The 21,029-nt window shown below is 42.0% G+C and overlaps 2 protein-coding genes across 10 annotated transcripts in view; one reads left to right on the forward strand and one right to left on the reverse strand.

The window, feature by feature from the left end:
• The window catches only part of LOC107394837 (cytochrome c oxidase subunit 6B1), an 86,385-nt gene that overhangs the window by 63,963 nt on the left and 1,393 nt on the right, over positions 1–21,029 (reverse strand). For 3 of the 5 annotated variants that reach the window (XR_011517356.1, XM_070547572.1, XM_070547574.1), the window contains exon 2: positions 20,740–20,900. Coding sequence is in view for 3 of the 5 variants with exons in the window: in XM_070547572.1 (XP_070403673.1) it covers positions 20,740–20,900 (161 nt within the window). In the remaining 2 variants the exon portion in view is untranslated. Of the gene's footprint in view, positions 1–19,352; positions 20,901–21,029 lie in introns of those variants that run through there. The other 2 variants (XM_070547573.1, XM_070547570.1) reach the window with 2 other exon arrangements.
• The window catches only part of elmo1 (engulfment and cell motility 1 (ced-12 homolog, C. elegans)), a 122,144-nt gene that overhangs the window by 54,914 nt on the left and 46,201 nt on the right, over positions 1–21,029 (forward strand). For 2 of the 5 annotated variants that reach the window (XM_054745319.2, XM_015973989.3), the window contains exons 3-14: positions 3,302–3,342; positions 3,423–3,495; positions 3,570–3,620; positions 3,705–3,874; positions 8,669–8,704; positions 9,931–10,030; positions 10,731–10,882; positions 10,964–11,042; positions 11,944–11,985; positions 12,266–12,316; positions 12,424–12,546; positions 19,226–19,354. In XM_054745319.2, coding sequence (XP_054601294.1) covers positions 3,302–3,342; positions 3,423–3,495; positions 3,570–3,620; positions 3,705–3,874; positions 8,669–8,704; positions 9,931–10,030; positions 10,731–10,882; positions 10,964–11,042; positions 11,944–11,985; positions 12,266–12,316; positions 12,424–12,546; positions 19,226–19,354 — 1,047 coding nt within the window. The remainder of the gene's footprint in view (positions 1–3,301; positions 3,343–3,422; positions 3,496–3,569; positions 3,621–3,704; positions 3,875–8,668; positions 8,705–9,930; positions 10,031–10,730; positions 10,883–10,963; positions 11,043–11,943; positions 11,986–12,265; positions 12,317–12,423; positions 12,547–19,225; positions 19,355–21,029) is intronic. The other 3 variants (XM_054745321.2, XM_054745320.2, XM_054745322.2) reach the window with 3 other exon arrangements.

Raw genomic sequence — 21,029 nt, forward strand, 5'->3', positions numbered from 1 at the left:
ACACACACACACACACACACACACACACACACACACACACACACACACACACACACACACACACACACACACACACACACACACACACACACACACACACACACACACACACACACACACACACACACACACGCTCTGGGTTTGGTTGTGTTTCTTGGCCTTGGTTGTTACATTACTGTGCATTCAGGAAGAGGAAGGTGCTTTTATTTTGAAGGTGTGATTAATTTGTTTGTGAGGTTCTGCGTTCGTTTATGGAACTCCTAAGATTGTAGTTTTAAGGTAACATGGACTCTCAGGTTGCCCCTTGGTAAATGTTCCTGTTGATGCCTTAAACCTTCACACCGCTGCTCTGGCTTCTCTGCTTCCTCTCTGCTTTATGATTCTGTGTAACGCAGCAAACGTGCATTTAATCTGCAAACTGCTCAGTAATAGATCTACTAAAGTTATGCAAGCAAGGTTAAAGATGTTTGTTGAAGCAGTTCTTTGTCTTTACGGATTATTTAATGAACATTTGCAAAAGTTTAAAGCTTTTTTATACAACCTGCCAGGTTTCCTTACACAGGAAACTTTTAACTAATAGAAAAAAATGATTGAAGCCATTGCACTGATTAGTAGGTTCAACTGGAACGTTTACTTTGTTAAGTGCCTTGAATTTAATTCAGTTGAGTTTTTTGCTGTGTGTTTGTGTGTGTGTGTGTGTGTGTTTTGTGCAAGTGCATGCTTGCAAGTGTGTGTGTGTGTGTGTGTGTATGTGTGTGTGTGTGTGTGCTTGTGTGTGTGTGTGTGTTGTTTTGTGCAAGTGCATGCTTGCAAGTGTGTGTGTGTGTGTGTGTGTGTGTGTGCTTGTGCTTGTGCGTGTGTGTGTGTGTGTGTTGTTTTGTGCAAGTGCATGCTTGCAAGTGTGTGTGTGTGTATGTGTGTGTGTGTGTGTGTGCTTGTGCTTGTGCGTGTGTGTGTGTGTGTTGTTTTGTGCAAGTGCATGCTTGCAAGTGTGTGTGTGTGTGTATGTGTGTGTGTGTGCTTGTGCGTGTGTGTGTGTGTGTGTGTGTGCTTGTGTGTGTTGTTTTGTGCAAGTGTGTGTGTGTGTGGTGCGGGTGCATGCAGGTACATGCTTGCAAGTGTGTGTGTGTGTGTGTGTGTGTGTGTGTGTGTGTGTGTGTGTGTGTGTGTGTGTGTGTGTGTGTGTGTGTGTGTGTGTGTGCACAAGTGCATTGCGGTGCACGCTTGCAAATGTGTGTGTGTGTGTGTGTGTGTGTGTGCGCACACAGAGGCGGAGCTGGCCTAAATGGCGCCCTGTGACCCCCCCCCCCCCCCCCCCCACACACACACACACACACACACACAAGAAAAAACATTACACCTACAACGTTGTTTCAAATTGCGTGGAGTGTATTATATATAACAACGTTTGCTGACTGAATACAACATCCAGCTCCTGGCCACCTTCTCACCACTTGTCAAAGTTCTACTGAAATAGACACACTTAACGCAACATGATGGCATCATCGACTTGTACAGTACAGATGTGCTGAAAGGCGAGAGTCTCAACTTTCAGCTAAAAAAAGAACGCTCTAGCTATTATAGTTTTTATTTTATGGCAGTTTTCAGTTTAAACGGGATCTTACTAGCAGGGCACCTCCAGCGGCCCGCTGCCGCTTCGTTTTTCATGGGGTAAATAATAGCTCATTTCCCGATTCCAAAAAGAAAGAATGGTCCTACCAGCTCGCCACTTCAATATGAAGAAGATCAGTTCAACATGGGGGAAAAAAACCTGACCTGTAGGCCAGAGAAACGTTCATTAGCACATCAAGTTCGATTCAGTTTACCGGTAAACATATCACGAATGTACAACAGGTCAATTATTAATCATCTTGGCTACGTAGCTTAATCTATACATTCCAGTAGCGTTTGCTACAAACAAATACAAAAACAACAATAAAGGAAAGCAACTGTCTGACAGACAACATAGCCGAATTCAAGGCAACACATAACAATAATCATTCGATTGCTCTTGGTTTTAAGTTAAGCCCATTAAAGTGCTTAAGTAAATAAAAGTGTTTCAAAAACAGCGTTTTTGAACCGGAGTTCTGCTCGCGGTGGGAACTCCGCCGAACAAGGTCATTTTTTATAGCGAAAACGATCGACTGGTCACTGACAAGTAAAAGGGTGTTATTGGTAGATGTTAAGAACACTTACCGCTGAGGTAAAATGAGAGTATAAATGAATTGAGGGGAGAAAAACGCTTTGTTTTTAGCCCGGAAGTATTCCCCCACAGCCAGCTTTCATTGTTGCCGCGACGTGGAAGGAGCCAATCAGGAGAGGGACCTCACATCAGCTGACGTGGGTCATGTGACAGGGAGTAGTTGATATGGGTTACACTTTGTTGTGCTTTTATTACAGAAATAGTATTATTATCATCACTATTATTAAGAACATGCGATTTCTATGTTTTGTTTATGTATTGGTTGATGCTTAAAACAATTTTTTTAGAAGAAAAAAAAAAAAAGGAAATTAAATGCCGCCCCCTGCAGACTGCCGCCCTGTTCGGCCGCACATACTGCACATATCAAGCTCCGCCACTGTGTGCACAAGTGCATGCAGGTGCACGCTTGCAAATGTGTGTGTGTGTGTGTGTTTGTGCGGGTGCATGCAGGTGCAGGCTTGCAAATGTGTGTGTGTGTGTGTGTGTGCTTGTGCTTGTGCATGTGTGTGTGTATCAGTGACATTTGACACCCAAAACTGATTTTAAGTTCTTACTCATTATGTAATTTGTGTGTTTTTATACTCATTTACATAAAATAAAGTCTACAAATAGAATTTTCCTGTGAAGACAAGCTCCGCCTCTCCGGTGGAAAATCCCACCACAGCTTTGCTCCTCGTAGAAAACCCATCTGGTTCCACCAGCGGCTGAAACGTTAACGTTGGTAAATGTGAAATATTGACATTTGTCTTTCTAACAACCTAACGTGAGAAACAGGTTTGATGGTATTTAACTGATTGTTTAAAGTTTTATCGTGTTTAATTAAAATCAAAACTATGAACGTTTTAAATGGATAAATGGAGCTACTGTGCTTTTCATCACTGGAGAGGCTGAACCTGCTGCTGCTGCCCTGCAGGCTCTTTTAACATGATGAAAAACTGGCCTGCAGACTGTAAGACCAGCAGAAAGATAAACAAACAAGGCTAACAGTCTCTCTTTGTTCAAGTCCTGCAGCATAAAATCATTACGGCCCACTCTGAAACTAAGTGTTGTTTCAGGAATTCAACTCTGAGCTAAATGTAGTTTTGCTTTAATCCACAGAAAAAGCCACTTTCAGCCATCATTAAAGAAGTGTGCGAGGGGTACGTCTGCTCATCCTCACCCTTAATCCTGTCGGATTAATCTAAGTTGTTGTGCAGTTTTTAATACCAGCTCCTCTTAGGTGGTCCTTGGGGAACCACGAAGGCTTCGCTCTGCAGATTGCAGATGCAACAAACTTCTACATCACAGAAAAGGTTTGTTTTTGCTTAAATAAAAGATTTCATGGAGGAGAAAAAATACAATTCCCGACCCTTGAACCCCTCCACAGAATCGCAACGACATCAAGAACGGCTCCATCCTGCGCTTGACCACCTCCCCCGTAAGTTTCAGGTCACAAAGGAACCCGGATGCTTTATTCTTGGGTGTTCTGCAGTAAAAGTGTTCGTCCTGCTTTCCCCTGCAGCACCTGACGGCCGTGCAGCTGCACGATCGGATCCAGTCGTCCAGCATGGATGCCAAGCTGGAGGCGCTGAAGGACCTGGCCAACGCGTCGCGAGACATCACCTTCGCGCAGGAGTTCATCAACCTGGACGGCATCTCGCTGCTCACTCAGATGGTGGAGAGCGGGACCGAGTAAGTGGGCCGTCTGCACGCCTCGTTTGCTCAGCTGATTCTGTTTACTCGTCACTTTGTGTTTGTCTTGGATATCCACTCCATCCAAATGTTACGTTTTTAAATGAAATCAGAGTTTGCTGCTGTGTGATTTTAATTCCTCCAGCTTTTGTCTCTCTACCGACAATTCTCAGATTGAATCACCTCCAGCTCAGGATTCAGGCAAAGCTCAGCACGGATCGAATTCTGAGGGAGAATAAATCAGATTTTGTGAGGTTTTATTGTTTATTTTGACTCATTTAAAAGCATCAGACTCTTTAAAAGCTCAAATTCACTAAAATAATTCATGCATTTGATGAAAAAAGTTTCATTTTTAATGTTTTCATCAGCAGAATTAATTAGAGTGCATCATCTAAATGCATACTGATATATAAATGTGTGCTTTTGCTGGAGGTTCATTAAAATGTTTTACTGTTTTATTTCATTAATTTAAAATCTGGACTATTATTACACCTCAAATAGGAAAGATTGTTTTTATCTGCTTATCGGAGCTGATAATAACTTTGTTCTGAAGGAGGGCCGTGGCAGTGGCGGCCCCAGAAAACTTTCATGGGGGGGCCATTGAAAGTTTTGGGGTGGCCGTCATAACTAGGGGAGAGTTATCCTGTAGCTGTGCACTGCTCCTTAATGGGCTCGACACACGGGAGGCGACATCGCCTCTCCTTCATTCATTTTTAATGAGACATGCGTGACAAAGCGATAATCGCGGATCTCCCTCCTACTAAGCGAAACGCGAAAAACGTGCGTGTGAAATTTTGCGCTTGTGCAAGTGTCGTGCACAGGCGACCCAGCGACGCGATCCCAGAAAGTTGAAATATTTTTAACTTTTCAAATTCAAATTCAAAAAAACTAATCATCCCCGAGGGGCAATTGTTTGTTTGGTCCTCGTCCGAGCGACAGCGATGAAAACAATCAGCGGAGGTTTCATTCACTGACCAATGAGCGGACAGGATGCTCCGTACATTTCCGAGCAAACATGGAGGAGAAGTTGACAGATTTCCCAGAACTGTATAGAGTTGTCACGGTAACCGGTGTAGCTGTAAAAAAAAGTTGACAATAATAATAACAGTCTTATTTTTAAAAAATAGTATCTCGGTGAATTACCGTGGCTGCGGTGTAGGCGCGGTGACCCTTACCAGCCACCGTATCATCTGCTGAAGTTGCCGGCGGCACATGCGCACTTTGTTGTTTACAACCAAAACTTTATTGAGGCTAAAGCTGAAATAATGGCCAAAGGAGGCGACGGCAGCACTCAGGAGGACATTTATTATCCCTCAAAGAAGACAAAGTGGGAAGTACGGGCATCTTTTGGATATGTGAAGAATGCAGAGGGACAGCTGATAGAAGACGGCTATCCTGTTTGCAGCACGTGCAGAAAAAGTGTCTGTGAAAGGCAGCAACGCTTCAAATCTATGACACATCTGCGTGACCATCACCCACAACTCTACAGTCAACGGAGGGCAAGCTAACGTTAGCGTTTTAGCTAAAATGCGTGATCCGAGGACTTGGGTTGAGGGAGAATGCAACGAGTCGCTATATAAAGCAGCCGCAGCGCCGCTACCTGCATATAAACCGTGTCGCGGACACCGCCATGTTGAAATGACGCTATGCATTACGGGGCTCCCAGGGGCAGATAAGAGTTGGTCTCTCTCCGAGAATAATTATGAATTTAACAACGATTACTGCCTGATGACATTTTCCCACATCTGCAAAGCTCACTGGAAGGACACAAACCGAGGACAATACTTTCCTGATATAGAGTTTATTACTCAAGTAAGAGTAAAAAAGTATCTGATTAGAAGGCTACTTGAGTACTGAGTATCATCTGAACTAATATTTTTAAAATGATGACATCAAACAGACATAAAATAAGAAGTTATGGGCAAATATTGGTATTTTAAAAGACTAAAGGGGAAAAATGTAAACAAATAAACAACATAATTACAAAATAACACATTTTAGGCAAAATTTAGACACAAACTGAGGACAATATTTCCTGACATACAGGGTTTATGTAGTTGTCTGAAAATGTAACGCGTTTAAAAAAATACCGCGATAATACCGAAAACCGTGATAATTTTGGTCACAATAACCGTGAGGTTAAATTTTCACGCCGTGACAACCCTAGAACTGTACAATATTTCTACCAAAGATATAGAGATATTCACAAAAAGCAGGATCGTCCTTGAGGTCCCTCATTAAATGATGGTATATGGGATGAACCATTCTCGTTTTTTTTTCATATAGTAAAATCAGAAGTAAGATTTCACTCTAGCAGCACCTTGTGAAACATCATATCTACCGCTTTTTTTAACTCTGAACCGCTTAAATAACCTTAATTCCCTCCAACCTGGCACAGCCAATCAAAACAACGGAAGATTCGATTTCACCATGGAGCAGAACGCATCGACGCTTTTGCCGCTGCCACGGGTCGCCTCCCGTGTATCAGGTAATAGAAGCGACAGCGACCAATTTCGCTGATGGCGGTCGTTTGTCGCCTCCCGTGTGGCGAGCCCATTATTCTAAAAGCCCTAAGCATCCAACACAGTTATCTCAAATTTGAGAAACGCAAACATTTCAGATAAACGACAAAAGTTGAAACGGTTATTTCCTTCATTGTTTAAAATTAAACCACATTTAGAATTTTAAGAACGTTTAATTTGTCGTTTAAACAAAAACAAACTGGTGTTATGTCGTCGCCCTGAAGGCCGTAGGCGACCGAAACACGTCAACTTTTTCTTCCTCTAATAAAAACGCTCCTCAGAGTCACCGTTTTCTACATCCTGTGGTATTCAGCCCTTATTTCAAACAATGAGCCTTGGTAACAAACATGGTTAAATAGTGATTTATTAAATCAATTATTACATTTTTATTATTATTGTATTATTATATTATTATTAAGGAAGATTAATGCATTGTCTGTTTGGGTGGGGGCAATGGGGTGACAAAAATGCACCTAGTGTTGGCCACGGCCCCCTCCTGGCCACCTCTTGGGGACACCACTGTACTCAGGGCCGGCTTGAGGTTGAAGTGAGAAATAATTTTCCTCTGTGACAGCCAGGAGGCTCAGTAAGGAGTCGAAACCAAGAGGAGCAATGAACACACGCAAAAACGTGTAAATCTTATGGCAGAATGCACTCGTTTTGGATGTTTTTATTTCTTGCGTAATATCTAATGACTCCTCTCAGATCTGTCACACGGGGAACCATCGAAGCCTCTTTAGTTTGACCCTGCTTAATCTAACGGTTCCGAGCACAGATGTTAGCTCCACTCAGCTCGTGTGTGTGTGTGTGTGTGTGTGTGTGTGTGTGTGTGTGTGTGTGTGTGTGTGTGTTTCTGTGAAAGAGAAATGAGAGTGGTTCTACTACATTTTCATCTCAATAAGAGCAGCTGATTAAACAGACATGAAGATAAGCATCTCTCCCACACACACACACACACACACACACACACACACACACACACACACACACACACACAGGTTGGGGTTCCTGCCAGCCAACTTGTTGAACTGTAATTATTATACACTCTCGAGGGCAGACCTGCTCTTTTATCTAACTCTTGATGATAATGTTTATATTCCTGCTGCTGAGGCTGAACTCCACTTAAAAGTAAATATCGCCCTCTATTGATGAAAGAGGGAACTTTTTTTATCCTTATTTGGGTTTTGCTAGCATTGAATTAACAGTTAAAAGCGTTTAAAAGTAAAAATCATAAATTAATTCACAGATTAACGCACAACAGTTTGTTGGATGTTATGTTAAACGACTCGCCTGTTAAAACGGCTGATCATTTTTGGACTTCCTGTTGGATTTTTTTTATATGATGAGTTATTTCTACAGATTTTAGGCTTTTATACTTTTGTCATTAATTGTAGATTTAAACTTTTAACCACCTTCATGTTTCGGTTTGAAGAATCTGTTTAGTTATCTGCTTCATTTCTGTTTCTGCCTTCCTGCAAAATTTACTAAACTGTGTAAAATTTTATTTTCTGTAGAAAAATCTTCTTTTTGGTCCACATGACCAAAGGTTTAAAGAATGACCCAAACATCAGTTTATGGATTCCTTACGTTGAGTGACATTTTATGTGTTAAAAAGGATTTTTAGACTGTTTGGCTAATAAAAATGCAATATTTGGTTTGTATTTTTAAAACCTTGGCAGCTCATCCTTACACGCTGTTGGTTTGGACCAAATCCTGGCTTCTAGCTGCCCATTCATGCAGAATTAATGCTGAATTTGTAGGTTTTTATTTGCCCTCCAGCCCCTTAATGATTGACTGAGTGGGATTAAGGTTTAGGGCAGCGGGTCGAAACTTTTCAACAAGACTACCAAAATCGCCTTAATGATAAATGACCCGCTTTTGTGTAGCTTATTTCTTTCTTTGGACCAAAATCGTCAAGTTAAGAGGCCTCTTGAGACACAAATTAATTAATTTATTTTAAAACATACAAGAGTTGTTTTATTATGAAATTTCTATCTCAAACACAGATTCATATAAAAATCTGATCATAAAACATAAACAAAGAGCCTGCTGGAGAAGTAAAACACCAGTTTGTCTCCAAACTGTTGTTGGGTGGTTGGAGGAGTTCCTCTGGGAGGATGGTTCGGTACCATTATTCATGGCTGTGTTCTGGGGCTCAAGTGTGTGTGTGTGTGTGTGTGTGTGTGTGTGTGTGTGTGTGTGTGTGTGTGTGTGTGTGTGTGTTTCATGTTGTTTCCCCTCTTTGACACCAAAGTTTCTTAAATCTCTGCAGGCGCTACCAGAAACTACAAAAGATTATGAAGCCATGGTAAGCCCCTCCCCCTCTCCTGACCGGGTAATCTCATTGGCTCTTTGCTGTTCCTAACCTCTCTGGCCTAGTCTGCATGATGAAGACTTTGGCACCTCTAAGGGGGAATTTTATTTCTGACGTTTATACGTTTCAGTTTGAAGTCCCTGCATGTGGTTTTGGGTGAAAGACTAAAAAACATTCTAATTCTTACCAGCAGAGTTGAAGAAAACCAAGATTTAATTCTTTACAAGTTAGCAGGTAAAAAATAATTTAAAGCCAACTGATAAAAGACTTTAAATGTGTTAAAAACGTTGTTTCTTAACTCGTATTAAATCTTGGTGTTGTTTCCAAAACGACGAGGCGATCGGCTTCTTTAGACTTTCATCACTGCTGGATCTTCACCCTTCCTTCAGCAAGTCTTTTCAAAGTTTTATTTAACTCGTTTATCGTCTTTTCTGTTTTTTATTGCTAAATTTGTCTGATCACACGTCTGCAAAAGCCTCTTTGCTCTGATCATGTGCCACGCTGCAGGACTGGCCCACGATATTTAGGGGGTGCTTCTTGTTTGTTTTTATGAAATTGCTGATCTAATGCTGATTATTACAAAGTTTGCAGGTAAACTCACATTTTGGTCTCATGATATTTAGAATGTAGCATTATTATGCTTTTATTTAGCTGTCCCAGCATCTTTCATACATTTTTATTTCGGACAAACATGATTTTATCTTCAGCGTTATGCTCTGCTGCAGAGCACCCCTGCAGTTCTGGTTGTTAGCCAGCAGAGGTCAGTGTTGCCAACAGTTTGGCAGAGTCCGTGAAGTTTTGAGCAGGTGGGAGCTAATCCCTGGCTGTTTCCTCCTGCAGCTCCGAGTGATGTTTCTGTAAGTGCATGACTCCGTGTAGCTCTTTGGTCCTGACTGAACATCACTGTGCGCTCGCTGACCTCTTGACCTCCCGGCGGCTCCCTGCTGACCTCCGTTCCATCCGTGTTGCACCACAAACCTCTCACATCGCTTCTTTTCTGTCTCTCTGCGCTGCAGCGAGCCGGGTTGCAGCATTGAGCGTACGTTCATCCTGCATCCGTTTCTCCTCTTTGCCTTTTTTTCCCCTTCCATCTTCGCAGCTGACTGCTCGCTCCTTGTCGCATCCCTGGCCATCTGGGCTCTTGTCGCTTCGCCTGTCTCAGCGCCATCTGGTACCAAAGTTTCCCATGGTTCTGTGTTTGTTTGTTTGTTGTCCTGCAGTTTTGGTGACCTGCTGTCCTTCACTCTCACGGCCTTTGTGGAGCTGATGGATCACGGGATCGTCTCCTGGGACACCTTCTCTGTAGCCTTCATCAAGAAGGTCAGCCAGGAGAACGTCACACTCGGCACATCGACTTCCACAACCTCTAAAACACCTTCTTGTACTTTAATCTTCAGGTTTTATTGTTGCTTTATAGATATGATTCTGTTGAGATGTTCCAGGTTTAAAAAAAGAAGCACAAGGCATTATGATGGGTAGCTCGGAACTTCCAGAACCCCGTGGAACCATCGTCTGACTGGGAATGCTGGGCCACATGTGGACGATGTCAAACATTTGACAAGAAAGCAGAAAATGTTCTTAACCTAGCATAAAAAACACAAGAAATGGAGTGTTGTGGTTGTGAGTTTATCTTAAGACCGGTGCAGAAGAGCGAGTGTGTCAGAGAGACGGTGATGCTTGTGGAGGTTCCCTGCAGGTTGGCGGTTCCAGTCCTGCAGATCAAGTGGTTCAGACGTGACGGTGCATGTTCTGGATCCCAAACATTCAACCAACAAGCATCATTGCATGTAAAATATAAAAAAATACAACCGAATAAAGAGTGGTGGGATGGTGCGGCCCACGCAGAGTCCTGCTTTTAGATCTCCGGAGTGAGCCGGTGCCTTTTCTGTGCTGCTGTAGGTTTTGTTTTTGTTAAAGATAAAATTTAGAGTCAGGTTTTTTTTTTCTGGCTGCTTTAAAACGGTTATTGATGCTCGTTTCTTTACATTTTAAACTCCGTTGTGTTTTTTTCCTCCTAAAGATTGCCAGCTTTGTGAATAAATCAGCCATGGACACAGCCGTGCTGCAGCGCTCCCTCGCCATCCTGGAGTCCATGGTCCTCAACAGTCAGGATCTTTACCACAAGGTGGCTCAAGAGATCACCATCGGACAGCTCATCCCACATCTTCAGGGGTGAGAGGAGGAATCTGAGGGGGTGAAAATGGGTCCGGCTGAGAAATCCCATTTCAAATCGCGCCTCTTTTTTTTTTTTAGGACGGATCAAGACATCCAGACCTACACCATCGCCGTCATCAACGCGCTGTTCCTGAAAGCTCCCGAGGAGAAGAGACAGGTGAGGATGACGTTGTGTGAGGAAGTCAAAAGCACCACGTTTACTCTGCGCCCATCTCTTCCTCTCCCACGCTCCTCGTAGCCACTCACGTGATCCTTGCATCAGCACCACGAGCCCAGGGATACTCTTTAAAGAGCAAGTCACCACCAAATCACTTTTTTTTTGCTGATAAACTATAGAAAGGAGTGTCTAATCATGCTGCAGACACGTGTCGTCAATAATTTGGCAGTTCAGTGCATCTTGGTTAAAATTCAAATATTCTGCCTAAAACTGGCAGTGTTGCGCCGTCGTCAGGGAAAAACTCTGCACTGTATTTGAATTTAAATCTGCCACCGCTATTGGCTAAGAGGTATGCTATGATGTCATCTGGTATATTATGATGTCATAATGCCATTGTGAGTCTGTGTGTGTGTGTATTTGTTAGCGGCTCCGCCCTCTCGGTCTGCCAAGCAACAGCATTTGTTGCATTTTTCAAACATGAAGTGGGAGTGGAGTAAGTTTATTGTAGGGGGTGACTTGCTCTTTAACAATAATGGATCATTCCGGCCCACAGCGGCACTCGTGCATAAGGAAGCGGGAATGCTCGGATGCTGCAGCTGAACGTGTATTAGTGCACGTCCTTGAATCCACGTCTGTGTTCCTGTTGGGCTCCAGATTAGCAGAGGCACTTTGGTCTTCTGCGTCACATTTCAGGACATGTGAGGGACTACACCCCCCCCCCCCCCCCCAACCGTCTTTGTTCTGCTGACTCTGCCTCCCTCCACCACAAACTGCACCACTTACACATTATTTTTCCAGCCTCCTCACATTATTTTCTTTTGGTTGAAACGCCGCCACACTCACTCACCATCTCTCTCTCTCTGTCTCCGACCTTGTCTCCTCACTGCACACCACACGGTAGTTTGATGAGCACATTGTGGACATCCTAAATTGTCCCCTGACAGTAAGTGCACCCTTGATTAGCTCACTTTTTATAGTTTGCACTGTAGAAGACATCTTAGTGCATCTAGTATTCCTTTTTTTAAGTTTCTTTCATGATCGGCTTCCTATTTTTTTATTTTTCTCAAACGCCTGTCGCTGCACACTTCTTTTTCTTTTTTTTTTTTTGCCAAGTTAGTTACTCACATCAGCACCAGAAACCTGTTATAAGACTTGATTGCTGCCCTTAGGTACGCCTCATTTTTGTCCTTCTCTCTCCTCCTGTTTAATTTTACGCCCTACAGGAGATGGCCCACATCCTCGCCCAGAAGCAGCTGCGCTCCATCATCCTTACTGTAAGTTGGTGCGACTGAAAGCTCCAGTTATGCCTACAAAACTCAAAACCATCTCATTTTATTCCTTTTTGTGTTCACCATGGGCCGCACCCTCTGTCTTCATCCAGAATGTAATCCGGAGCCCCACGCCCATAAACGATGAGATGGCGCATCAGCTCTACGTCCTGCAGGTGCTCAATTTCAACTTGCTGGAGGACCGCATGATGACCAAGATGGACCCTCAGGACCAGGTCTGTACGGAGATGTGCCGGGATCACGGAGAAGGCGACAGATACTTGAGGAAAACCAGACTAAAGTTTGTTTGTGGTGGATGAGTAATTATCTTATCTGCAGCAGATGGTGGTTTGAACAGCCTCGGTTTAGAGAAAGATTAATTAATTAGATTTAATCAATTTCCCTCTGGGATTAATAAAGTATTTTTGAATTTGAATTGAATTGAATTGAAGAGGTTATTTGTGATCTAACAGATGGTTCCTATGAGGCAAAATGGCTGCAAATGATCCTGACTTTAAAGAAAATGTTAGGATGAAATGTTAAGTTTTTTTCATCACCCTTCATCACAATTTTCTTGGTGACTCATGCAGAGATATTCTGAAACCGGCTGAGACTTCAACCATTATTATGTTATTATAAGCAACCATTATTGTGAAATTATTGGTGATGTAAGCGTAAAAAAAGCACTTTAGATATAAAACTTGTCAGAAAACATGCACATTTCTTGCATGATCACATCAAATGATATATATTTTTTATCTTTTTTTATTTCATTCGAAATAAAAACAAATGAAACATAAACAATCAGAAATACATGACAAAAAAATCTAATTTGAACAAAAAGGAGCAGAATGAAGAAAAACATCTTATAATTTCTGCCCCCTTTTCCAGAAGAAATAATCAATTTATATACAGTTGTGGTCAGAAGTTTACATACACTTGTAAAAAATATAATATAATGGCTCTACTGAGTGTCCCGTTATTTCTAAAACTCTGATTTTTCTCTGATAGAGTGATTGGAACAGATACTTCTTTGTCACAAAAAGCATTCATGAAGTTTGGTTCTTTAATGTCTTTATTATGGGTTAACAGAGAAAAGTGATCACATTTGCTGGGTCACAAATATACATACAGCAACAGGAACTAGCAATTTTGGTGACTTAGAAACGTGTCAGTGAACTGAGCTTCATAGCATGGCCTCTTAACTTCTTGTGAGTGATTATGAGTGACTACAGCTGGTGACTTCTCTTAGGCCAGGTAAACAGGGCTCATTGGATACAAACGCCCACAAACGCTACAATGGGAAAGTCAAAGGAGCTCATCATGGATCTGAAAAAGCGAATTATTGACTTGAACAAGTCAGGAAAGTCACTTGGGGCCATTTCAAAGCAGCTGCAGGTCCCAAGAGCAACAGTGCAAACAATTGTTTGTAAGTATAAGGTGCATGGCACTGTTTCATCACTGCCAAGATCAGGAAGAAAACGCAAGCTATCACCTGCTGCTGAGAGAAAATTGGTCAGGAGGCTAAAGAGTGAACCAAGAATCACCAAAAAGCAGATCTGCCAAGAATTAGAAGCTGCTGGAACACAGGTGTCATTGTCCACAGTCAAACGTGTTGTGCATCTCCATGGACTGAGAGGCTGCCGTGCAAGAAGGAAGCCCTTGCTCCAAAAGCGGCACCTTAAGGCTCGACTGAAGTTTGCTGCTGATCACATGGACAAAGATAAGACCTTCTGGAGGAAAGTTCTGTGGTCAGACGAAACGAAAATCGAGCTTTTTGGCCACAATGCCCAGCAATATGTTTGGAGGAGAAAAGGTGAGGCCTTTAACCCCAAGAACACCATGCCTACAGTCAAGCATGGTGGTGGGAATATTATGCTGTGGGGCTGTTTTGCTGCCAATGGAACTGGTGCTTTACAGAGAGTAAATGGGATAATGAAGAAGGAGGATTACCTTCACATTCTTCAACATAACCTAAAATCATCAGCACGAAGGTTGGGTCTTGGGCGCAGCTGGGTGTTCCAACAGGACAATGACCCCAAACACACGACTAAAGTGGTAAAGGAATGGCTAAATCAGGCTAGAATAAGGGTTTTAGAATGGCCTTCCCAAAGTCCTGACTTAAGCCCCATTGAAAACATGTGGACAGTGCTGAAGAAACAAGTCCATGTCAGAAAGCCATCAAATTTAACTGAACTTCACCAATTCTGTCAAGAGGAGTGGTCAAAGATTCAACCAGAAGCTTGTGGATGGCTACCAAAAGCGCCCAATTGAAGTGAAAATGGCTAAGGGACATGTAACCAAATATTAGCACTGCTGTATGTATATTTGTGACCCAGCAAATGTGATCACTTTTCTCTGTTAGCCCATAATAAAGACATTAAAGAACCGAATTTCATGAATGTTTTTTGTGACAAAGAAGTATCTGTTCCAATCACTCTATCAGAGAAAAATCAGAGTTTTAGAAATAACGGGGCACTCAGTAGAGCCATTATATTATATTTTTTACAAGTGTATGTAAACTTATGACCACAACTGTATAATTACCATTTGTCAGACACACACACACATTCATTTTAAACTGTTTCCTGTTCTAAATTCCAGTGCGGTCATGATCATTGATTTAATTTACATTTTCATAATAATTTAGTACACTCAATTTGGTACATTTTTTGAATATATTAACTGACAGTTATTTAATTTCCCTTTTAAGGTTATTCCATAATTTAACACCATTTACAGATACATTCCACTCCTTAATTTTAGTTCTAAATCTGGGTTTTGTAAACACATCAGTTTCTTTCAGCGTGTAATTACTAGTTCTCTTTTCAAATATCCCCTGAATGTTTGTTGGCAGAGTACCTAAATTGGCTTTATACATGGTTTGTAAGATTTTCCAGTCTTTTAAATCATGAAATTTCAGTAATTTATATTTAATAAACAATGGGTTCGATGGATCTCTACAGCCACTATAACTGATTATTCTCAGAGCACTTTTCTGTAAAATAAATAAGGGTTGTGTATAGTTTTTGTATGTTGCTCCCCATATTTCTACACAATAAGTTAAGTATGGAACAATCAGTGAATTGTACAACGCCAACCAACCAGAATTAGTCAGTAAAAACTTGACTCTATGTAATACTCCTAAGGATTTGGCAATTTTACCTTTTATGTAACTAATATGGGATTTCCATGTCAAGTCTTCATCAATGAGAACTCCAAGAAATTTCGTTTCTTTTACTCTTTGAATTGCAATCCCATCTATTTCCAACGACACATCACTGTTCTTTTTACCATTAAACAGTATAACATTTGTTTTATTAAGATTCAGTGTCAATCTATTTATATCAAACCAGTTTTTAAATTTAATCAGTTCATCATTTATCACTTTAGCCACCTCCTTATTATTTGATCCTGAGTAAAACAGTGTTGTATCATCTGCAAATAGAATGGTACCGAGTGTCTTAGATACATTTACCAAGTCGTTAATAAACAAAATGAACAGTTTTGGTCCGAGGACCGACCCTTGTGGCACTCCACAATTAATTTCACATAGTTTTGATTTATGGTCCCTTATCTGAACAAACTGTTTCCTGTTTTCTAAATAAGTTTTAACCCATTGATGAGCCACACCTCTTTTTCCATACTGACTTAATTTTCGAAGTAACCTTGAGTGATCAATGACGTCAAAACTTTTTTTCAAATCAATGAAAACACTAACAAAGTCATTTTTATTGTCAATTACTGTTGATATTTTATCTGTTAATTCCATCATTGCCATTGCTGTGGAATGTTTAGTTCTAAACCCATATTGTTCGTTGTTTAAAATATTATTTTTTTCGATGAATTTATCCAACCTTGATACAAATACTTTTCCCAGTATTTTAGAAAACTATGGAAGCAGTGACACCGGTCTGTAATTATTGTAACTACGTTTATCACCACTCTTGTACAAAGGAATGACTTTCGCTGTTTTCATTGCGTCAGGAAAATTTCCAGTAGAAAGTGATATTTTACAAATGTAAGTGAATGGTTCAATGACGGATTCTTTGATGGTTTTAACAGTTATCATGTCCAGATAATTGCAAACTTTAGTCACAAAAGACCCGTTTTGTTTATTTTTTTATTTTTGTGTGTGTCCTGTCTGGCTGTGAAGCCAACAGAACTGATGTCTGAATGCTGGTGACAAGCCTTACAGATTCACTCTCAGGTGGAGCATCAAAGCGTTTGCTTTTAATGTCACGCCTGATACTTAAAACTTTGTTGTTATGTTTTTGAAGACCCGTTTTCACTATCAGAACCTCTGCTGCGTGCACGTGTCTCCATTTTACCGGGCCAGCCCAAAGGACCACAGTCTGGGCCCCTTACAGCTACAGCCAGGTCCATAAATATTGGGACATGGACACAATGCTAACATTTTTGGCTCTACACGCCACCACAATGGACATCAAATGAAACGAACAAGATGTGCTTTAACGGCAGACTGTCAGCTTTTATTTGAGGGTATTTACATCCAAATCAGGTGAACGGTGTAGGAATTACAACAGTTTGCATTTGTGTCTCCCACTTGTTAAGGGACCAAAAGTAATGGGACAGAATACGAACCATAAATCAAACTTATACATTTCAATGCTTGGTTGCAAATCCTTTGCAGGCAATTACAGCCTGAAGTCTGGAACACGTAGACATCACCAGACGTAGGGTTTCATCCCTGGTGATGCTCTGCCAGGCCTCTACTGCAACAGTCTTCAGGTCCTGCTTGTTCCTGGAGCATTTTCCCTTCAGTTTTGTCTTCAGCAAGTGAAATGCACGCTCAATCAGATTCAGGTCAGGTGACTGACTTGACCATTGCAAAACAGTCCACTTCTGTCCCTTCAAAAACTCTTTGGTTGCTTTTCCAGCATGCTTTGGGTCACTGTCCATCTGCACTGTGGAGCGCCGTCCAATGAGTTCTGAGGCATTTGGCTGAATATGAGCAGATGATGTTGCCCGAAACACTTCAGAATTCATCGTGCTGCTTTTGTCAGCAGTCACATCATCAATAAATACAAGAGAACCGGTTCCACTGGCAGCCATACATGCCCACGCCATGACACTTCCAGCACCATGCTTCACTGATGAGGTGGTATGCTTAGGATCATGAGCAGTTCCTTTCCGTCTCCATACTCTTCTCTTGCCATCACTCTGGTACAAGTTGATCTTGGTCTCATCTGTCCGTAGGATGTTGTTCCAGAACTGTGAAGGCTTCTTTAGATGTTGTTTGGCAAACTCTAATCTGGCCTTCCTGTTTTTGGGGCTCACCCATGGTTTACATCTTGTGGTGAACCCTCTGTATTCACACTGGTGGAGTCTTCTCTTGATTGTTGACTTTGACACAGACACACCTACCTCCTGGAGAGTGTTCTTGATCTGGCCAATTGTTGTGAAGGGTGTTTTCTTCACCAGGGAAAGGACTCTTCGGTCATCCACCACAGCTGTTTTCCGTGGTCTTCCGGGTCTTTTGGTGTTGCTGAGCTCACCGCTGCGTTCCTTCTCTTTGAGAACGTTCCAAACTGTTGTTTAGGCCACGCCTACTGTTTTTGCCATCTCTCTGATAGGTTTCTTTTGTTTTTTCAGCCTAATGATGGCTTGCTTCACTGATAGTGGCAGCTCTTTGGATCTCATCTTGACAGTTGACAGCAACAGATTCAGAATGCAAATAGCACACTTGAAATGAACTCTGGACCTTTTATCTGCTCATTGTAATTGGGATAATGAGGGAAGAACACACACCTGGCCATGGAACAGCTGAGAAGCCAATTGTCCCACTACTTTTGGTCTCTTAACAAGTGGGAGGCACATGTGCAAACGTTGTAATTCCTACACCGATCACCTGATTTGGATGTAAATACCCTCAAATAAAAGCTGACAGTCTGCAGTTAAAGCACATCTTGTTCGTTTCATTTGATATCCATTGTGGTGGTGTATAGAGCCAAAAATGTTAGCATTGTGTCGATGTCCCAATATTTATGGACCTGACTGTATTTTCCATCAACAGGTCTGGAACGGTCCGGTCTGGTTATTTTTGGACCGGTATGTTACGGTATGGGTCTGGAATTTTCAGACGAGCGTTTCGATCGCAGTTTGGACCGTCACGTCGGCAGGCGGGGCTAAACGAGCCATCGATTTTAAATGTTGTGAAACTATTCAGTGTTTCTGTGCTGCAACAAATGGTCTACAGAGCTAAAGACGAAACCAAACTGCTTACCACAGCCTCCACATGTGACTCCAGAGTGCAGCCGCTAAGTCTAAAAGCCTGCCTTGCTGCCTCGGCTATAAATGGCATCCAGCACATCGTAGCAACTCCGTGTATTTCTCCCATCTGAAAATAAATCCATTTCGGCTGTTTCTGTCTTCAACAGGGTGTCCACAGGTCCTTAAAAAGTCTAAAATTTGCTTTTCCAAAATTTAAGGCCTTAAAAATCCTTAAAAATGACAAATAATCCTTAAATACAGTTTCCAAAGGTCTTAAATTACCAAAGACCCAATAAATAAGATTCTTTTATTTCTATAAAATTTTCGTGAATTTCTAGTTAGTGTTCAGCATTTTTGTGTACGATGTTGGCGTAAGCGGAACCGTACACGTTCAGTTGGTTTCTCCGACTTGTCTCATTCAGAAAATCCACCAACTGGCTTCTTTACACATAAAATTAATCATATGCTTTAAGATTATTCAGCAGTGAATTCTCCTGATAAAAACTGTTCCCGGAGCTGGCTGTCGGCCACCTCTGCCTCGGGCGCCGTCTGATCCCACGCAGCTCCAGACGAGTGGGACCGAGACTTAGACGATGAATTAAAAGAAAAGGAAAGCCATCTGTGGATTGTTAACGCTACTTGTGTGTGTGTGTGTGTGTGTGTGTGTGTGTGTGCGTGCAGGCTCAGAGGGACATCATCTTTGAGCTCCGGAGAATCGCCTTCGACGTGGAGTGTGAGCCCAACAACAGCGGCAGCACCGAGAAACGCAAGTCCATGTACACCCGCGACTACAAGAAGCTCGGCTTCATCGTGAGTCCCACCTCAACCAGTTTACAAATAAACAAACACTTCTCCTAAAGCTCCTCGCTTCCTCACGCTGAAGTGTGAGCAGCGACTGCAGCACACCTGTGTGACTAAAGTGACCCGCTGTGACTTGGTGTGAGCCTCGAGTTTTTCAGGAGCCCTCTGCTGTGTGCTCAGTCAAGATGAGGCCGGCTGGGCCTGACACTGTGTGTGCATGTGTGTGTGCTCGCCAAGGGCGTAGGAACAAGTTTAATTTTGGGGGGGACACATTTTGGAAATCTAACAAATCTGTTGTAGGTCAATATATAGGTCAACTTCACTGAAAAAAAAAATACATTAAATGATTATTTCTGATTCTAACGTGTCACTGAGTGTTTCATGCAGGCTGAACATGAACATGGTCTCCTACCGCTATCTCCTGCATTAGCTTCTGATAGAAAATCTGATAGACGGTGAAATTCTAGGATTAGAAAAGTCTGACAGATGTGACTCTGGGTGTAAGGCAAAGCCCAGAAAGACAAGAAAATAACTTTGATAGCTCAGTTCACTAACATTCTGTGTTTTTTTTAATCGGGGACCGATGAGCCAGCCAGCAGGGGAGGAGACTTAGGCTCCCCATTAGCCAGATCCAGGTGATTACTGGCTAACGTGGACGTTTTAATTATAAAAAAAGCTGTTTTTGTGTCAGTACGGTTTTATTTTTACTTAATAATATGAATGTAGGATATATTATCTTATTCATATGGGTAGAGATGTGTAAACAGATTTAATACAAGACTAAAGCTGTGAATATTCAGTCTGAATTGATCTGACTCTGATCAGAATCTTTTATTTATTTATTTGGCAGACGCTTTTATCCAAAGCGACTTACAATTTGTAACCTGTAGGGCATGTTGTGATCTGTGGGGGAATCCGGAGTACCCGGAGGAAACCCACACATGCATGGGGAGAACACGCAACTCCACGCAGAAAGGCCACAGCCGAGGTTTGAACCTGCAACCTTCGTGCTGCGAGGTAACAGTGCTAACCACTGCGCCACCACGCAGCCCAAACTACATCAGCCAACAATGCTGACCAACAATCAGAAAAATCTGTTTGCTTCTGACATAATGGAAAAAGAAATAATTCACTCACAACAACAGCTGGAACTACGTTAATTTTCAGACGGACAAAAGAAACAACAGTGTCCAAAATTGCAGTCAAAATGCACCCGAATGCAGAGTTTAACACTTATTTTTCTAATATTTCTAAGGAAGCATTTTTTTTATTCTTAAACCGTACTGCCCAGCTCTACTTGTTATGGGATTACATATATTTAACTTTGTTCACTTATTATTACATTCAAATCTTCCTCTCATCAGTAACATCTCATTCTTCACTGTAGCACCTACCTGCACCTCAGCAGGTCTGGCGCTGCCTGTCTCACCCTCAGCAGGTCGGGCGCTGCCTGTCTCCCCCTCAGCAGGTCTGGCGCTGCCTGTCTCCCCCTCAGCAGGTCTGGCGCTGCCTGTCTCCCCTTCTTCATCATTTCCTGCTGAACTTCCTCTGGTCTCTTATATGAAAAAAGTGACATGAATAAGGTTTAAAAATGAAATGTGATGAGAATGTCACAAACAAGCAACAATCACACTTACAAACTCCATTTCTATGTGGAGATTCTACTTTATTCATTTCGTGTCAA

Source organism: Nothobranchius furzeri, chromosome 19 (genome assembly GCF_043380555.1).
Source record: "Nothobranchius furzeri strain GRZ-AD chromosome 19, NfurGRZ-RIMD1, whole genome shotgun sequence".
Lineage (NCBI taxonomy): Eukaryota > Metazoa > Chordata > Actinopteri > Cyprinodontiformes > Nothobranchiidae > Nothobranchius > Nothobranchius furzeri.